The sequence below is a fragment of the Emydura macquarii genome, unplaced genomic scaffold, assembly GCF_026122565.2.
Source record: "Emydura macquarii macquarii isolate MOO-44397 ecotype Brisbane River unplaced genomic scaffold, CSIRO-AGI_Emac_v2 contig_2473, whole genome shotgun sequence".
Taxonomy (NCBI): domain Eukaryota; kingdom Metazoa; phylum Chordata; order Testudines; family Chelidae; genus Emydura; species Emydura macquarii.
The window spans coordinates 23,345,552-23,364,962 of NW_027132610.1; the positions used below are offsets into that span (position 1 = coordinate 23,345,552).

The 19,411-nt window shown below is 41.2% G+C and overlaps 1 protein-coding gene across 6 annotated transcripts in view; it reads left to right on the plus strand.

Annotated features, from left to right (window-relative positions):
* The window catches only part of ENOX1 (ecto-NOX disulfide-thiol exchanger 1), a 453,288-nt gene that overhangs the window by 351,353 nt on the left and 82,524 nt on the right, over positions 1–19,411 (plus strand). For all 6 annotated transcript variants that reach the window (XM_067563159.1, XM_067563161.1, XM_067563160.1 and 3 more), the window contains one exon: positions 18,490–18,596. In XM_067563159.1, coding sequence (XP_067419260.1) covers positions 18,490–18,596 — 107 coding nt within the window. The remainder of the gene's footprint in view (positions 1–18,489; positions 18,597–19,411) is intronic.

A 19,411-nucleotide genomic window follows, 5' to 3' on the forward strand; every position in this document is an offset into this window, starting at 1 on the left:
TCCATTTTCAATACAGTGGATTGCAGATTGTTGGGATAAAGAAGACTAAGGAAGGTGTCCCATGGAATTATGGGATACTTCCAGATGACTCTGGAACCTGAGTCAAGTGGGGCTGTGGCTACACTGCAAAGCAATAAGACTTGGACACTGAGTCCCTGCTTGACTCGAGCTTGGACACTCCAACACTGCAGGGTCCTGGGTTTGAACCCTGGATTAGCACAATTGCAGTGTAAATGCAAGGGGGGGTTAGCCTGCAGTCTGGCCTCAAGCCCAGGTCAGTGTAGACTTACCCTTACATACTTGAAAATTCTATTTCTAGTCTTTATACTTGTCTGTAAGGTGCCTCGCATAAAGTTGGCTCTAATTAGCAATAACAATATAATTATATAATAGTTAATAATAATACCAAAAGGTTTAGGAACATAATAGTCTTTATAACTCACTGGAAAGAGCCTTCACTAGAGCTGGGAAGAAATTTTTACTGAAAAAGGAATTTTGACAATAAATCAAAAGGAGAATGTTTGCAATTTTTATTCCCTTTTCCAGCCTGCTCTAGTGTTCTTGATCAGTGGTTGAAAACTTGGATAGCATTTGGGAGCACATTTGTTTTTTAAATATGAGGCTCCATAGTTGTGGATAAAAAAGAATTTTACTTCTCTTTTAAAGAATTAGAAGTAACCATGGAATTAACATGTTTGTAAATTCATATTTTGTCCTAGATAAATAAATACAGCGCTTATGGGGCTAGATCCTCAGGCTTAATGTGGCCATTTTACATCACCTCAGTAGTGTGCTTTGCCCACAAAACCTGGGTATATGGGCCAAGGAGAATCCCCCCAGTGCAAGGTTGATTCAGCAATGGCATACAGCTAGCTTACAAGTGCATGTATGCCACATAGCATCCCTGCTGCCATTGTAGTGAAGAAAGGGGCTGTGGTTAATGAAAAGAGGCCATAGTTGGAACATGCCTATACTGTGCTGATACTGGGCTAGGATTCCGGCCCCTTGTGGCCATTAGAGTGCTGGGAGGAGGCAGTGCATAGTGTCAATGAGAGTATTAACCCAACTTTCTTCTTCAAGTGGTGGTCCCTATGTTTATTCCACATGTGAGTACACATGCACCCCATGCGCCCGAGTCTGGACACAAACTCTGTCTTGGCCAACACAGGCGCAGTAGATCTCCTTGTGCTCCCGAGCAAGGGTATAAGAGGCAGTGCAGGTCAATGCCCCCTCAGTTCCTTTTTACCAATGCATGGCCTGATTCAGAGTCCAGTGTCCTCTCTTTCTTCAGCTTTCAGAGAACCTATAAATAAAATTTGTAAATAGTTATTCTTTTAGTTTAGTACTAGTTATAGTTTTAGTGTAATTAGTGTAGTTTTTGCTTCCCTGGACCGGGGAATCCCTCCCTGCAGTCTGGGACTGTGCCCAGAGTTCTGGGCTTCAAAAACTGCATCTCCTACCCCAGATCTTTTTCCATCAGTGACAAACACTGACTCTGCCTCTACTGTCTGGGTGAGACATATTTCGGTGAAGTGCAGCACTTGTCTCTCCTATGCACTGAGAACTCGTAAAGCCCTGAGCTTCACTTTAGGAAATACTTAATGGGGAAGGCCATGACTCCCCTCTCTGATCTGAGCCATGGAGATCCCCAATGCATTGGTCTCACCAAACAAATAGCATCTCTCCAAGCATGTGCTTAGGAGCAGAGCTGTCAGTTGCTAAGCCCAAAGACTTTTCCTCCAGGGTTTCCCAGGAGAGCAAGGGACACTCATGAGCACAAAGACAGATCCAATGGAGGACTGTCCATAAAAGATGCACTCCTCCCCCAAGCCCATCAAGGTTGGACGAGCCGTTATGCGCAGACCCTAAGGAACCGCCTCCACAAAAAAAATTGAGGCTGGAGGGTAAAACACGTAGGAAGAAGGATCCACTGGTTGTGTTGATGATCCTAGTACTGAAGCACAAAGACTGTCATCTGCTGGTCCCATCCACAAGTGTGGGTCTGGACTCTGAAGTAGTGACTTGTCCACCCGAAGTTTGGACCATAACTAGGGGGGATGCGTTGGCACCATCAGTACTGACCATTGAAACGCCCACATACCGGGGAACACAGAAACTTATATGGCACTGGAAGATCTCTTCCTCCCCTACCTGTAGTCTCCCCTCTTCTTTGACCCAGCCCTGCTGATTGACATATTACACTGGAAGATGACACTACTTCTGTGTCCCAGGAACTGTCTGACTTACAGCCATCAGGCAGGATTGCTTCAGTACCGATGGCTCCACCATTCCAATGGGAGCAATTTTTGGATTCTGAAGAATCTGACAGGCCAATATCTCTCTCATCCCCTGAGGAGAGCCAAGTCTTGACAGGCAATCCAGGACTCATGGTCGCTACCCTCATGGACACAATGTCCCTAGAGACCGATGGTCCCCATGCCATGAGGTTCCCCTCAAACAGTTAGCCCCTCGTTTTGGCCCATTAGGGGTTGTGGGATCTCTATAGCAGATGCCCAAGACCCACTTAGGAGTCTTTCTACTCTTCTTCTTTGCATCAGCAACTGGTTCCGTCAGTGTATGAGAAGGAAGAGGATTTAAACCAGAACCACGGGTACTGATCGTTCTGCGAGGTACCGCCTCCTCTTCCCCAGATGAGGCGGTCTCTCCTTCTTCCGCATCCCCACCAGACAGCCAAAGGTAATACCAGGACTTACTACAAAGAGTGTCTAATGATCTCCAAATATCCCTGAAGGAAGTCCAAGACTTGCACCACCGATTGTTGGACATTCCGCAGTCTCAGGGACCAAGTAAGGATGGTCCTCCCAGTTAATGAGGTTTCATTGGAACCCACGCGATTGATCTGGCACACCCTAGCATTCTGCACCCCCACACGTATGAGGGCTAAGAGGCACTATTTCATCCTAGCAAAGGGAGCCAAATTTCTGTTCTCCCACCTTGCTCTGAACTCTTTGGTGGTATGAAATAGTTCACAATACCTAAGGACCACCTCGTCAGACAAGGGTTCCGAGAGACTGAACCTCCTGGGGAGAGAGGTCTTCTCCTCTGTGGGCTTACAATTCCACATTGCCAAGTACTAGGCTCTGCTAATCAAGTCTGACTTGAACAACTACTCCATGCTGGCAGTCTTTCAGGACAAACTTACCCCTGACAACAGACCACAGTTCCTTTCACTTCTAGAAGAAGGCAAGTTGGTGGCAAAAACAGCCCTTCAGACTGCAGTTGATGCAGCAGATACAGCATCCAGAAGCTGGGCCACTGGTATTGTTATGAGGAGGGATTCTTGATTACAATCCTCAGGTTTCCCCAGGGAAGTGCAGGGTACTATCCAAGATCTTCCCTTTGACCAGTCAAACCTCTTTAATAAGAAAACTCATGACTCTCTTCATTAATTAAAGGACATGAGGGCTACTCTATGCTCCCTGGGGAGCTACACACCAGTCCCAAGGAGGAAACACGAAAGGCAGACCTATAAACCAACTTCTCCTCGTGCTTTCTATTACCAGTGTCCTGCTGAGCCTCCCCACATGTGACAGAAGACTCAGAAGCCCCACATTTCAGCCCCTTTTACCACCATGACTGTGACCCATTCCCAGCCCAGTGCTAGAAGCCACTTTTGATAGTTTAGTTGAGACCCACATACATCTCTAATGCCAACTTCCTCTTCTTTGGTCATCTTCGGAGGCCATTTTATACTCTTCACCCACAACTGGGAGCTAATCACGACAGACAGTTGGGTATTGGGTATTATCCATCAGGGATACTCCATAAAGTTCCTCTCCTTCTCTCCTCACAAATCCTGTTCCAGGTCAGCCTTTGGGGACCAATCTCATGAGGTGATTCTTAAACAGGAAGCAGAATCCTTATTATATCAAGGGGCAATAGAGCATGTCCAGCTTCAAGGAAAAAAGCGGGTTCTATTCCCTATATTTCCTAGTTCCCAAAAAAGATGGAGGGTGAAGACCCATTCTGGATCTTCAGCAACTCAACATTTTCATTTGGAATTCGAGATTCAGGATAGTACGTTGACATCAATAATTTCCTCTCCTCAAGAGGGGATGTGGTTCGTGGCTCTTGACATGAAAGATGCATATTTTCATATAGGCATTCACCCCCACACAGGAGGTTCCTATGGTTTATGGTGGGCTGGGAGCACTTCCAATTCTGAATCCTCCCTTTTGGATTAGCAGTAGTATCCAGAGTGTTTATGAAAGTTTTTTCTGTGGTGACATCCCAGATGAGACACCAGGGCCACACACTGTTTTCATAACTGGATGACAGGCTCCCTGTAGGATACTCTCAATGAGAGGCCAGGTCGGCCATTCAAGTCCTCATCCAGAGCCTTGCAGCCCTGGGGGGGGGTTGCTTGAACAAAGAAAAATCCATTTTATTTCCCACTTGGACAATAAATTTATTGGGGCAGCATTGAACTCTGTTTCTGCAAGAGACTTCCTTCCTTCAGAAAGGTTTCAAATGACATGCAACCTGATTTCTTTGATTTCCCTCCGATCAAAGACTGTGAATGTGAATGTGCCTATCACTGCTACGTCATATGGCAGCATGTACTCATGTGATACTCTTTGCCAGGCTTCATCTATGTTGCCTGCAGCCCTGGCTCAATTCATTCTATTGGCCCAACAAGGACCACATCAACTCAAAGATGACCGCTTCCTTCTTTGCCAGCTGGTCAAACCCAGATAATGTACAATTGGGAGTCCCCTTCTCTACTCCCATTAACAGAGTGACCATCATAATAGATGCTCCCCTTCTGGGTTGGGGTGTCCACCTGAACAGTCACTCTGCGCAGGGCACATGGACCCCACAAGAGGCCAGACTTCATATCAACATCCTGGAGCTGTGGGCAGTCTTCCCCCCACTCATTTACTTCCTCCACATCCAAGTGATGGCAGAAAATATCACCCCCGTCGTCTACATAAACAAACAGGGGAGCAAGGTCTCTCCTACTTTGTATGGAGGCAGTCGGGCTTTGGAACTGTTGCATCAGGCATATCATCACTATCCAGGCAGCATAACTCCTGCGTATTCACATCTCCTTAGCACACAATCTCAGCAGACACTTCTTCATGGACCATGAGTGGGAAATCCATGACTCCTTTCTGACAGACATGTTCATGCAGTGGGACTCACCTCTATGGACTTCTTTGCATCACAAATGAACACAAAATCTCCTCCTCTATTGTTCCAGCAAAGCATAGGCTGCAACTTTCAAGGCGATGCTCTCCTATTATCATGGACAAACAATTTTAGATATGCCTTTCTTCCCATCCCCCTTATTCCACAAGTTCTGAGAAAGATACATCACAATAAAGCCAGCGTCATTCTCCTAGCATCAGACTGACCCAGATAGTTTTGGTTCCCAGAACTTCTGTCAATGTCAGCCGATTCTCCAGTCAAAATCCACCCCTTACTAGAATTCTTGATGCAGGACAGGAGCAAAGTCAGAGACCCTGCTCCTCACTCCTCCTTATGGTCTGATGTTTGCAGGAACATTAGCAATAGAACACTCTTGTTCATCCCTTGTCCAGGCTATACTTGCCCATAGTAGAAAAGATTTGATTAGGACCTGCTATCTGGCTAAATGGAAATCTGCCTGGATCAATCAATCTCATCTAGTCTTGCTAAGCATCCTGATCATTTTAGATTAGCTCCTGTCTCTAAAGAAACCTGTTACTTCAATCAGCTCATTATGAGTCCACCTCATAGCCATAGTGCCTTCTTCCCTCCAGTGGATGGGCGCTGTGTCTTTACCCACCTGACTATGACATGATTCATGAAGGGCTTCATCAAGACCTTCCCACTAGTCACTAAACCACTACTATAGGCTCTTAGTATCCTGCTGTCAAAACTTACTAGACCTCTATATGAGCCTTTAGTGACATGTTCCATGACTCACCTATTCATGAAGGTGGCATTTCTAGTTGCCATCACATCAGCCAGGAGGGTCACCTTCACCCTAAATTTCTCCCCAAGGTTGTCTCTGAATTTCAACTTAACCAGTATATTCACTTACCCTGTCTTTTTTTCCAAAACCCTAAGCTTCTCCTGAAGAGAAGAAATTTCACTTTCTCAACATCTGCTGTGCACTGGGCTTTTGCCTACAAAGAACCAAACCCATCAGAGTCTCCAAGACTCTTCATTACGATAGCAGAGAGAAGCTATATCCACTCAAATGATGTCTAAGTGGGTTTCTGGCTGTATTATGAAGTGCTATGGGCTAGCTCACACCCCTCCTCCCGGCATTATAACAGTCTACACCACAAGAACATAGGCTGCCACAGGAGCATCTCTGCAGAAAGTCCCAATACAGGACATTTGCAGAGCAGCCAGGGCCAGATTTAGGAGCAAGCTACCCAGGCAACCACTTGGGGTGCTGGGTGTGGGCAGCACCGGGCTCAGGGTGCTGTTTTTGTTGTTAATGACAAAAAAGAAAATAGACTGTTTCAGGTATTCCGTATATGGATTCATTTTTCACTAACCTTCTAGAATATTCTGCACTTTTGCAGAATTTCATTGAATCTTCCAGACTTTCTGAGAACTACATTTTCCTCAAACCTCCTAGAATGTTGTCAGCCATGTCCTCGTGGATATATAAGAGGCGAGGCATTGCCAGTCAGTCAGTGAGATATAAGAACAAAGTGAAGTGAAGTGGGAGCTCAGCTGCGATATTGTGAACCTTGTTTTATTGTATAATTGTGAAAGTTGTGGGTTGGTACAATATCCTGTTCCAAGTAAATGTTGTAAGCAAGGTATTACAAACTCAGTCGATGGACATTGCGATTGCTACTACTTTGATGGGAAGCTGCCTTGATTTTGTTGTGACTGACAGACAATGGACTTGAAGATGCCATCACTGTTGACAAAGAAATGGTAGAAAACTTAGGAGTTGAGCCTGTCTTCAAGAAAACTTGTATTCATTGAAAGAAGAGACAGTTTGGTAACGAGGGTTCAGATGAGGTGATGGGAAGTAGAGAAGAAAAATTCAAGAGGGAGTTTTTTTGCTTGCTCATTGACACCACTTAAGTGTCCATTGAAGAGAGACTCGGACAAATGAAGCACCATGAAAAAACCTGGGGGTTTTGTATGACCTTAGTAAGCTGCCAGCACACAGGAAAGCACTCTTGAAAAATTGTATGGATCTTCATCGGATGCTGACACACGGGGAATGTTCAGACGTCAGTGATAAAGTCCTCTATGTCAAATGGAACAACCTCCATCATATTTTGCCACACAGGAAGCACTCTCCATTCCAAGTCCTCTAATTCATTCATGATGCAGAGCTGAAGGACTCTTTTCCTAATGTGTGGATAGCTTTGAGGATTCTACTCACACTGCCAGTCACAGTCGTGAGTGGTGAGCCCAGCTTTTTGAAGTTCAGGCTCATTAAAACATATCTTTGATCAACAATGGCCAAATGAGAGACTGACATCACTTGCTATTTTTTTGCTTGAAAATGCCAATGGCCAGTCTTTGGATCTCTCTGACGCTGTGCTTCAGTTTGAAAGGGAAAAGGTGAGAAAAGTGACCTTTTGAAGTAAAGGACTAGGGTTAACACTTTAAGGCTGTCACCTGCTGTAACACTATTTCATACAGACCTATTCAGTGTTGGTGCACAGTTCAATGTCTTGATGATAGTGCATTTCAGTTGCTCTTGAAATTAAAAAGTTTATTTAAGCTTGGAGGAAACAATTTTTTATTTGCTTATCTATGACATGAATAAATACATATTTACAGAGCCTAGCATGCACATTTATCATCTTATATGACAGGGATAAATCATGCTTGCAAATCGTGCATCAAAGTTGTGAAATGGGCTACAAATGCAATAAAAAAATAAGGTATTCAGAATTTTTGCAAATGAAAGGGGGAGCACCAAAGTTGCTCCTTGCCTGGGGCGCCATTTGGTCTAGGGCCAGCCCTGAGAGCAGCCATCTGGAGCTCCATACACACATTCGTTACACATTACATATTAGTTCAGGCCTCAGCTGTGGATGCAGCAGTGGGATTGGCAGTACAGCATGCATCTGTGTTGCCGGCTTCCTCTCAGCCACCCCCAGTCTGAGAACCACTTACCACTCACTGATGTGTGGAATACACATAGGGACCAGAACTCAAAAAAGAAATGGAGGTTACTTACTGTAACTGGAAATTCTTCAAGATGTGGGGCCCTATCTGTATTCCACTACCCACCCTCCATTACCTCTGCTTCCAATCTGGTTGAATTCACAGTAAGAAGAGGAACTGAGGGGGCATTGACCCACGCTGCTTCTTATAGCCTCACTCAGGAGCACGAGGAGATCTACTGTGCATATGTGGGCCAACAGACACTGCTTGTTAAAATCTCTGAATTTGGGTGCATGGGACGTATGCGTACCTATGTGTGGAATACAGATAGGGACCAAACATCTGAAAGAACTTACAGTTACAGTAAGTAAACTCTATTTACACCCCATCCCCTCGTTCTGTTTTCTGCATTTTGATCATACCTGGAGAAAAGGTCCATATAATCTAGAGGCAGAAATAACCTATTAATTTTCCAGTCACTCTACCCATCTTGTTACTAATGCAAGATTATTTCTTACAATATATTTTCTACTCAGTAGTCCGGCCTATGGGGGTCCCTCCACTTCTTTTAAGATACTGTTCAACTGCCTACTAGCTTCCTATTTGCTCATTTGTTTCTTTATGATGTATAAAGAGGGACAGAAAGATTTTTGGGGAGGGTTTCCTGTAGCTTTTTACCTTAGAAATATCATAAATGTCAGCTTTGATCTTCCCTGACCATTCCCAGGGACCTTCTCTATATCTTAAAGGGTTTATATTGTTAGTGCTCTCACATTTTATTGAAGGGGAATTGAATGTCCTTTCTCAAGGAAATATTGAAGTTAAGCAGGTGTTAACAAAGACACATTCTCCACAGTCTGGCTAAACTTCCTTTCCCTTCTCAATTGCTTAACTTTCACTCCCTTGTGATATGATTTCTTCAGTTCTAAAGTCATCAGAGTCTTCCCAGCTAGACAGGACCTGAATTTCTATATAAAAAGCCAAGCCAAAAAAAACCACCTTAAAGAAAATCCTTTCAGTCCTTCTTCATGTTACCTTTAAAATGTGCTCCATTATTTTACTCAGGATAGAAGTTAGACTCATGATGTTGGTTACCAGGATCACTTACCTTCTTATCTGTTTTTTTAATGTCAGTACTGCAATTACTTTTCTCTAACAATCCATTAACTCCATAATATTTTCCATGGCTTTTCATAAATACTGACAGTTCCACTACAGGTACAATAGATTTGCTAGTTAAGTGTCCTAGCATCGAGGATGTATATCATTCAGATTTTTTTCTATGTATTCATACTTTCCAAGTATTCCCTTAATTGCTCTCTATTGATAACTATTTTTTAAAAGATTTTCCTTAATTGCCCAGTCTTCATTATTTCTTTTGCTAAAGACTAATTTTAAAAATTGGAGTTCGCTATTTCAGTAATTTTTTAAGCCATCATTAAGCTCTTTAGGGCAGGGACAGTCTCATATAAAGTGTTTGCATAGTATCCAGCACAATGGGGCCTGGTGTCCTTAGGTGGTAATGGAATACAAATGAAAAAATTAATCATTAATATAATTATCCTCTGGTTCTTCTTTTTCCTTTGATATATTTGTAAAAGACCTTTATGATCCATTCAGCCCTTTTAGCTAGTATATTAATTCAGCATTTTATTTGTTTGGTTTTTTGCTAATAATTTTTTTAGTAAGCCTCAACTGAGTCTCTATATTCTTCTTTGGTTGCCTCCCCATTTTCTATTTCATGTACAGATTTTTTTTTAAATGTTTTGTCCAAAATGTTTTGCAATGGCAGAGGACCTATTGTAGGATGTAAGTGTGTCCTGTGTTGTTATTCTTCCTTGCCACATTTTTCTGTCTACCTTCTTGTTGCTGTATAACTATGGTCTCAACTGCTAATGTTTTCTGATGACTCCTTCCTTTGTGTTTCATCTGTTTTGGATTCCTTTGTTTCACCAATGTTGTGTAATTTTAGCCCCCATCAAAGCCAAACAGAGTTTTGCTATTGATTTCAGTGGAGCCAGGATTTCATTTATGAGACTTCTCATTATTTTTGTATGTATCGTTTTATATAGGCCTATAAATGCACATGGTGCTTTACAATTAAATAAAAGACTTGCTTCTAAAGAGTTTTCAGTCTAAAGCCTCAATTCAGCAGTCCATCCCTACTCATCCTGATCTTGCAAGGTGTTGACTTCCATGAGAGTTGAGGATGTGCTTTGCTAAATAGGTATGGCGTTAAGTGCATGTTAAATACTTTGCTGAAGTGGGACCTAAATACTGCGTGGACATGAAGTGGTGAGTGAAGATAATAAGGAACTGGCACAGGGAAGAGAGGACAAGGGTTACATCTGTAAGGTAGTGTGAATGTGTTGATTAGTTGGACACACTTCATAATGGCTGCATTTTTAAAACTTGGTTTAGTTTATTGTTTATAAATGAAGGATCAGACCCTGCAAATATTACTGGCTGATGGGTTTGCTGCCTTCACTGGGAACCCTCATATTGGAGAGCTCTGTCTGATAGTATGTTTTACAGGATTGGGTCCAAACGTTGTAGTATTTTATTATTATAAAGATACTTGGGATGGTATGAGGATGGCAAAAATGTAAGAGCAAAGGAAGAGAGGAAGGAAGGAAAGATGAAGAGGGAGAGGGAGAAAGGATACAAAAGGAAGAGGGTGAGGATGGAGGTAGTAAAGGAGAGGAGGAAGGTCTGATACATGATGAGCAGAGGAGCATATGGTAAAACAACTGGAGACTTGGAAGGGATTGAGAAAAATTGGGGAAGCAAATGTTTCCAGTGTTAGAAATTAGAAAAAAAATATTATGAGACAGATGACTTTTTGGCTGACAAAGGAAATCAGCTTACACTTGAAACAAATGTAGTCCTCCGGTCTTCATTCAGAAGAAGGAGCATCAGAAAGCCACCAGGTTCTATTGCCCTGGTACATTGTTATTTCAAGAGAGCCCCTTTGCATATTGGAGCCTGTCAGAGCCCAGGCACACTTATGATGCCTCTTCCTCTTAGGGACTCCTCATGGAGCTCTTTCCTGATGAGATAAAAACACAAAAATTGTTGTTATGGCCTCGACTATGTACAGAACTATTCCTAAATCTGCAAATGACAACAAAAACCACATACATCCCAATTATCAAGGAGATCAGTTAATTAAACTCAGTATATTCAGGGAGAGCAGAAAATCCAGTGAAGATGATCAAGACAGCAGCATCCACAGATTCTTTCTTTGTAATAGTTTTGTTTCTGTGATGTCAATGTATAGCCCACAAACTTTTCTTCTCACCACATAATGTTAGCATTAACACCATCTATATCTGCCGTACTGTATCACATTGGCCTGATGTCAGGTTCCTATTTGCTGAGTAATGATACGTAGGTATAGTGGTCCTGTTAAGTTCAAGTGATTTATTGTCTGGCAGTATGCCAAAGCCCTTTTTTACACCGGGCTGCCAGTTTCTTCACTGTAAATTAAATCACATTTCACATCATAAAAGATTTTCAAAGTTTATTTTCCGAAACAGATTTTCTAGCAATCCCTTGTAGGACAGAGTGAGCTTTGTTTAATTTGAGTACGTTTTGTTGTTTCAACATATAACAGGAAATGTTTCTACATTTCTAGAAGTAAGTGCTGATTAATTATTAATAGACGTTCTTGGAACAAGTGATTGTGCATGTTTTGTTATAGATTCTGAGGCATATGGAAGTTTCAGTATTCTCCGGATGCTCCCTCTTTAGCTCTTCCTCATCCTGTTTCTTGGTAAGAGAAAATCATGTACCAAAAACAGCAACCAATAACCATAAGCCATAGTTTGACTTCTATATTTGGGGGGGCAACTCCAGCCAGGCCAACGGTGCCGCATGTGAAGGGCAAATTCTGCACCTGTCCAGGCTTGCAGTTTGAGGGGCGATACCCCTCCCATGTCCCCCCCAAAACTTCACCCACGCCAGTGACCGTGAACTAGAAGGACATCATGAGAAGGGAAGGGGGTTATAATTTGTGTTGCAGAGGAGAGGAGAGGAAAGGCAGAATGGAGAACAGCACTTAGAAATGTTTTAGTTCCCCCCTCCACTTATATGAGGGTAACCTGTTTATTGTAACATGAAAATATTCCTGTCCTGCAATTACCTGTCCTTCCTCAGGTATTATCACTGCCAGTCATCCAGCTTCTTAACAACCAACATTATAACATTGACTAGTACAAATGTGATCAGTGAGGGTGAGGAGGGAGATTGCAGGGGCAGATTTTTTCAGATATAACTATTTTTGTCAGTGTGTGTACCTATATAATCTATATTTGTGTATATATACACACACACACACACACACACACACACCCATATATATGGTATGCCTGGGTATTACTCCCTTGCTGTGGTTATGGAGGACATTTTGGTATCCCAGCCAAAAGGGATTTTTATTTAAGAATTATCAATGAATAGGAAGAGGACTACAGTAAGGTGAGTCAGGAGGGCAGTGTGGTAGGGGGCAGTTTCACTGTCCCAGAAACCCGCTATTACTGAACACATCAGCTGTTCTCAAATGCATTGTGGCTCGTTAGTGAGGCCAGAGTATGTAAATAAGATAGGGATGGATCAGACCCCTTAGATCCATGCAGAGAGGGGGGCCTTCATGCTCATTTCTTACTCTTCCCATGCAGAAGGGTGATGGCTCAATGCCTGTGTGGCAGCGTTCCCCTTCCCAGAACCCTGCTAATGGCTCTCTCGAAAATGGAGATATCTACAGGGGAAGGGCACTGGCTGATTGGGCTGGTGATAGGCAGTGGTGCTGCATTTTCCACATGGCACTGTGGAGCTATCCCAAGAAACATATTGCAACTTGGGGCAGCAGATCCTTTCCCATAGAAGCCCCTGGGTGGTGGGAACCTTCCTTTTAAGGGTGACTGTGAGGACAGCCCTGGCAAGGGGGTTTCCCTGGTAGCAGGCCTCCATTGAAGCCTTGTGGCCAGCGAACCAATAGACAGTAGGGCACACAGAGCTTCTGCATGGATGGCATTGGTCTCCCGTTAATCTCTGGGGATTTCTGGCACTTGTGGGGGGGGTATGTTAGTCTTCCCAATGGCCACCCCCACCAACATTATGTGAGAGAAGCTCCTTGCAGAACTTCCATTCTCGTAGGCCCTCCCATAAGTTTTCCTGAGAGGTGGGATTGGTAGGTATGTCAGTCTCCCTTCACAATGCAGTGGCTCTACGCTGAGGAATATGCAGCAACTCTGAGCACGTTTGTCAGTCAGTAACACAGAGGTACATTTACGCTGGTAAACTGTTATTTTCCGACTGAGTTGAAGCAAAGAGTTGTTCCCTCCTTGCCCTCATTTTCTTTTCAAACCCAGGCTTCTGTTTACTCTTGGTAGATGTAGTGTATTGCACAGTCTGTACGTTGTACGTCTCTATTGTACAAATGCATTATGGGGTATGTCCTAGCATGTCTAATTGATTAGTGAACTCCAATATATGCTACTCTAGGCCCTGAACTTTGCATTTCTACACTCTTCCCATGGGTGGTGTTTTGAACTTTTATGAGTTACCTGCTCTGTCCTGCTGACAACATACACTGCCAGAGAGGGGAGAAACGTGAATCTTGAGTAACAGAGAACGGGTTCTATTGTCTTTGGCTGTAAATGTGCAGAAGACAAATACTTTTCTGAAAGTGAATACCATCGAAACCCAAATGCTTCTCTTTCGACCTGATTAAATTCTGTATCTATAATTATTCTGCCACTTATCTGAAATATTATGTCAACATCACAGGTCAAATTGCTAAGGGTAATTTTGGACTTAGACTCAGTACTGGAACATATTCAATGCATATCAGGACTGTTGCCAGAAATACACCCTTTTCTATCCACAGCTGACTTGGAGACTTTAATCCATTCATTTATAACATCTAGCCTTGACTACTGTAATTCTTTGTTTACTGGGCTTCCTGCCAAATTGATTGGCAGACTCCAGCGTATTCAGAACTCAGTAGACAGGCTTTTGACCAAGACCAAGCTAACTATGTACATTCTTCCTATCTTGGAGTCCTTATTCCAAAATCATATTATACATTGACTGTAAAATTTCTTTTTGACTTTAATTTTATTGGTGAAATCCTTCTTTTATTTTCAGTATCACTTGTCATGCATTTTAAGATCTTTCTAAGAAAAATAGTTGCATATTCCATCATTCCATCTACAATCTTTCCATGTTTAGACCATTTCATTTTATACCCCTCAGTTGTGGAATTAGTTGTCCATGATACGAGTTCTGAATTTTTTGTTTTGAGTTTAGTCCAAGCTGGATTCTATTTTGTTCATTGTTTCTTTTTATTGTAAAGTACTATGAGACATTCTGTTGCCTATGTACATTTTTATTGTATAAAAGGAATAAATGCCTTCATTTATGTATAATAATCAATGAACTATCAAGCAAAGCAAAATCTGAGTTGCTTGTTCTTGTCACCAGAACTTCAAGATGCAATTTGAGTCTTAACTTGTGTAGGGAGTTGAAAGAATTTATTTAATATGCATAGTGGAAAACAAATGTTCTCCCATTGCCGCCTTATCTACAGAACAGTAAATCCCCCGTTTCCCATCTTTTCTCCATTCAGTATACTTGCTATGTTATGGCATATTTTCTACTGAAAATATCCCAGTTCTCCCTACAATCAATCCTCTTTGTCCCAACCCCCTTAGATTTACAGTTTATATATTTTTTAAAAATTTACACTTTAGAAGAATATCATAATTTGGCACCACTTTGTTTTATGGCAACAAATATTGAATAATAATCATGTAAGCATCTATTTAATATGCGTAAATGTTGAGCTATAACAAAGTATGTTATAGTAATGCTGCAGTTGTGAAGCATTAGCTGACACATGTCAACTCTGGTTTTTGGGGTTTGTAAAACAGCAGAAAAACAATAATATAATAATCATTGGTCTGAAACACACCACACAAAGTATCACAAAGCCATAGAGTGAGTTTTTAGGAAAATTGAAAAGAAATCTGAATTATATTGAAGGAAAAAAATAATTGGTTTTTTTTGCATCCCTCCAGAACAATGATATTGTTAAAATAAAATTTGGCCAGTCACCTGTATTCTCTATGAACAAGAAGCAATTTTGCATATGGCTAATGAAAATTTTATTATATCATTTTATACAGATGGTGGTGAATATTTAATGATGCTTAATAATAATACTTAGCACTTATATTCTACAGTGCTGTGCACCCATAGAACTGAAGGCACTTTACAGATAGGGAACTTGGCCGTGTTACACAGTGGCTAAGCCAGGGTCAGTAGCTAGACTCGAAGGAACTGTAGGCACAGTTCCCCCAGTAACTTCAGGGATCAAACCAAGGTCGAGGGCCTTATATGTGTTTGGCCAAACTTTATCTCTAAAGGAAGGATATGTAAACTGGAAGCGAGGATTCTGGGGCAGATTTTTAGCAGGTGCAAATTGTCATAACTCCATTGGCCCAATTGAACCATGACAATTTGCACCAGCTGAGATTCTGCCCCACTGAGTATTCTCTATATGGCAGAGAATAAATCCATATAGAAAAGAGTAAGGTCAGAGGGCCATATTTTTAAAGATCTTTAGACACCATGGGAGTTAAACATGTAGACATGTCTGAAAACCCCCCTAGGCACTTATCTGCATCTATAGGCACCTAAATTCCTTTAAAAATCGGGTTCCCTGAACTTGAATATCTCCTGTATGGGTTTATCTTAAGCTGAAGCTGAGAAACAAAAAGAGGTAGATCCTCAGCTGCTAGATCCTCAGCTGGTGCAAATTGTCATAGGCTCCATTGACTTCAGTCGAGCTAACTTCATTTCCAGAGTCTTGACTTAGGCAAATAAAGTCAATAGAATTTTTGCCAGAGTGAGGACTACGTGATTGGGTTCCATGGATTCATATTCAATGGTTATTAAAAAATGAAAATCACTAAGACTGATAAAAGCTAACGTTAGGAAATTCCAAAGTCAGCCTGACATATTGATGGATGAAAAGTGTTAAGTTAATTATAATGGGCACTTAGCATTCTCTCCTAGTTTTTTCCTTACTGTACATCCAGAGCTATAGCTTGGATAATGTTGACATTTTCAGCTTATTGCCCACTTAACATTTTAGTTTTTTATTTATTTCTTGAATACCTGAGAATTTTGATCATTGAAGAAGATCTCCCATACGCACTCCACTTCGCCTATAAAAGAAAGTCAGGAAACCTCTGTGACCTCTTTCTGCCTTGAATTTTTGCTGAAGAGAGCCTCTGAAAGGATCAGATAAAGATTTCTGATAGATGTTAGCACCTGTAGAAAGAACTTTTTAATTAAACACTTAAAAGTCAATAGGTTTCTACAAAATTCAGATGATCCTATGAATACCTTTTAGTGGAAAATTGTAAACCAGCACTTCCTCATATCTTTGTGAATCTTTTTTAACTTGAATTTCTGTTTGCTAATTAAATATAGATTGTTAATTAAGCAGGATGCTGTGGGCACCTGGGTCACTAATGCAGCATAATCATTAAATTCTAGCCTTCATTTATATACATATAATCATGGGTATGCTAATCTTTTTTTTTTTTTTTTTTTTTTCAAATTAATTTAATAAATATATACAATTTCACTCCATACTTATGTAACTCCACCTTCAGAGCCAAGCAAGTGTTAATATGCTGAAATTATTGTGACTCCAGTCAGAGCTTGAACTAATCAGGAATGAATCCAAATACCATTTCAGTACTCCTTAAACAGCCTATGTAGTTTAAGCAGAGTTTAAAATTTCATTAAATGTATTTATTGCTGTACTTTTAGTCGCTAATCAACCAGCCTTGATGGTTTTAAAGAAAAATCTTCTACATGTGACTCAGTCTAGTGTTGTCTTCCTGAATCTGGAAATCGCTTGAAACGATAGTGCAAAGGGCAGAAAACTATTTGTCTGTGTGATGTTAACTCTTGAGTCTAAGGATGAAAGTTTAAATATCAATATGCTAACCGTTTCACTATTGACCATTTTAGCAGAAGCAACCATGTCCTTCTCCAGTGGTTTGATATAATAGAAGTCAGAGATGGAAACAACCTATTAGGTTATCTAGACCATTCTAGGGTAACCAGTGCAGGCTTTCTCCTATGCTGTATTCTCCAAGGCTTAGGACTGGTCTACACTAGAAAGTTAGGTCGACATGCTACGTTGCTCAGGAGTGTGAAAAATTCACAGCCCTAAGTGACATGAAAACCTAAGCCCCAGTGTAGACAGCACCAGGGGGGATGGAAGAATCCTTCTGCCCACCTATCTACTGCCTCTTGGAGAGGTGGATTTATTACAGCAACAGAAGAATCCCCTCCCATCACTCTAGTAAGTGTCCACACTACAGCGGTTCATCTGCAGCACTGCAGCTGTGCCTCTGTAGTATTTCTAGTGTAGACATAGCCTTCAAGCCACAACATTTGAAATGAATCACCAGGGGAGAAGAAAACAGCAAATAGGTGTGTGGGTAGGGTAAGATATGGAGCTACCAACCCAGGCAGCACAGGTAGTGCGATGTGAGCAGAGTTCCACCATCCTTTCCTTGATTATAGTGGGTTTTAAGGTGTCTGAAAGACAGAGCATGGTAACTTTACAAAACAGATAATGTTATTTTAGCCAATGAATCCAGAGAGCTAAATCACAGAGAACTTTACTACAAAAAATGGAGCTTATTCAGACTAAATTGATGGGCCAGCACGACAGCTCTGCTGGTAGCACAGGCCCTTTACCTGTGGAAAATTTGGGATTGTAACCAACTTTAGGATACTTGCACCTCAATGTGTTGAGATCTGGGAGCATCCCATTATTGTTAATGTTGCATTAGGCGTGTGCTGTGCACTAAGAGAGAAAAGAGAGGAAAGGAATAACTGTAAAAAAATATATAGGTGGCTAAGAATGGAAGGAGCTAATTTGGTCTGATTTAATATAAAGTCCTAGCTTCAGGGGGCCCCTTCTGGATGATGTCATTAGGGTGGGTTCCACCTCACATCCTACCTCTATCACTTCTTACTCCTCCACACAAAAAACCCACATAGATATACACATACACACACAAGAGAGATTATAGTTAATAATACGTAAAAGGCAACTGCATGCAAATTCTTCAGTATATATTTATAACTTGTGTAGACTAAAGTTATGGAGACAGACTTGAAGGGAGACATCTCCAACATTGATAAAATGTAAGTACAAAAGACACATGATTGGATGGATATTGATGATGTTATTTCAGTAATGACATCATCCATAGACTCCTAGTGTCTTTGCTTTGCTTCTCTATAGTGATCACAACATAAATTGCTTGTCTTGTTTGACTTCCTTGTTCACCAAAGTTGAGCAGATTGTGGCCGTTTTCAACGCTTCTACCAGACAAAAAGCTTGGGACCATTTCTCGAAAGCTCAGCGAAAGAACATAGACATTTGGCGAAAGCATTCTGAGGTTGGTGATTTTATTATTACTTTTATCCATCATCTCACAGCTGGATTGACACAGAACAAGTGTGACTGTAGCTGGACGTACAGCATTCAGCAATATTTACAGCTGCAGTTTAAGTAGTTAATCAACTAGCCATTATACTATCTCATGTTTAACATATACTGCCCCCATTGCTCCCATTACAAAAAATGTTGTTAAATAACACTAAGTTGGAGAGCAATGTGTTTTTCTTTTTCTTTTAAAAGAAATGGGAAATCATTGGAGGAAGACATTTACTACTCTGAAATAATTAAATGAAATGGTGAAATGAGCAAAGATATTTAAAATAAATAAATTTTAGAATTAAGTCTTTCACATACCAAACAATACATTTTTAGGAAGACACTGAGATCTGGTGAATAAAACACATATACAGTATAGATATTTGTTCTGGTTGTATCGTTATATGGCCATAATAATATGAGTTTGCTGGAAAATAAAATTAAGATTTCTTTTCTTAGTAATCAGTAAAGCGTATTCAATCCAGAGATGGGAGGTACTCTTTCCCATCTATTTTACGTCCATCTTTAAAAAACAAATCAATTGCTTGTATTGACTCTAAGTGCATGGCTGGCAAGCACAACAGTATAAATGTAATAATAGTACACAGTAGGGTAGCTATTCAAGTCCATGCATGTGTGACTATAATAAGTATGAGCAACGGAAATGAGAAAAGAGACCTGGGATTCCACTTTCCTTGACACGAGTGGCAACAAAGAACGTAGTAGTCCTGTTTTGTGTTATTGGTCATCCAGGCTTTCGATTTTAATTCAGTATAT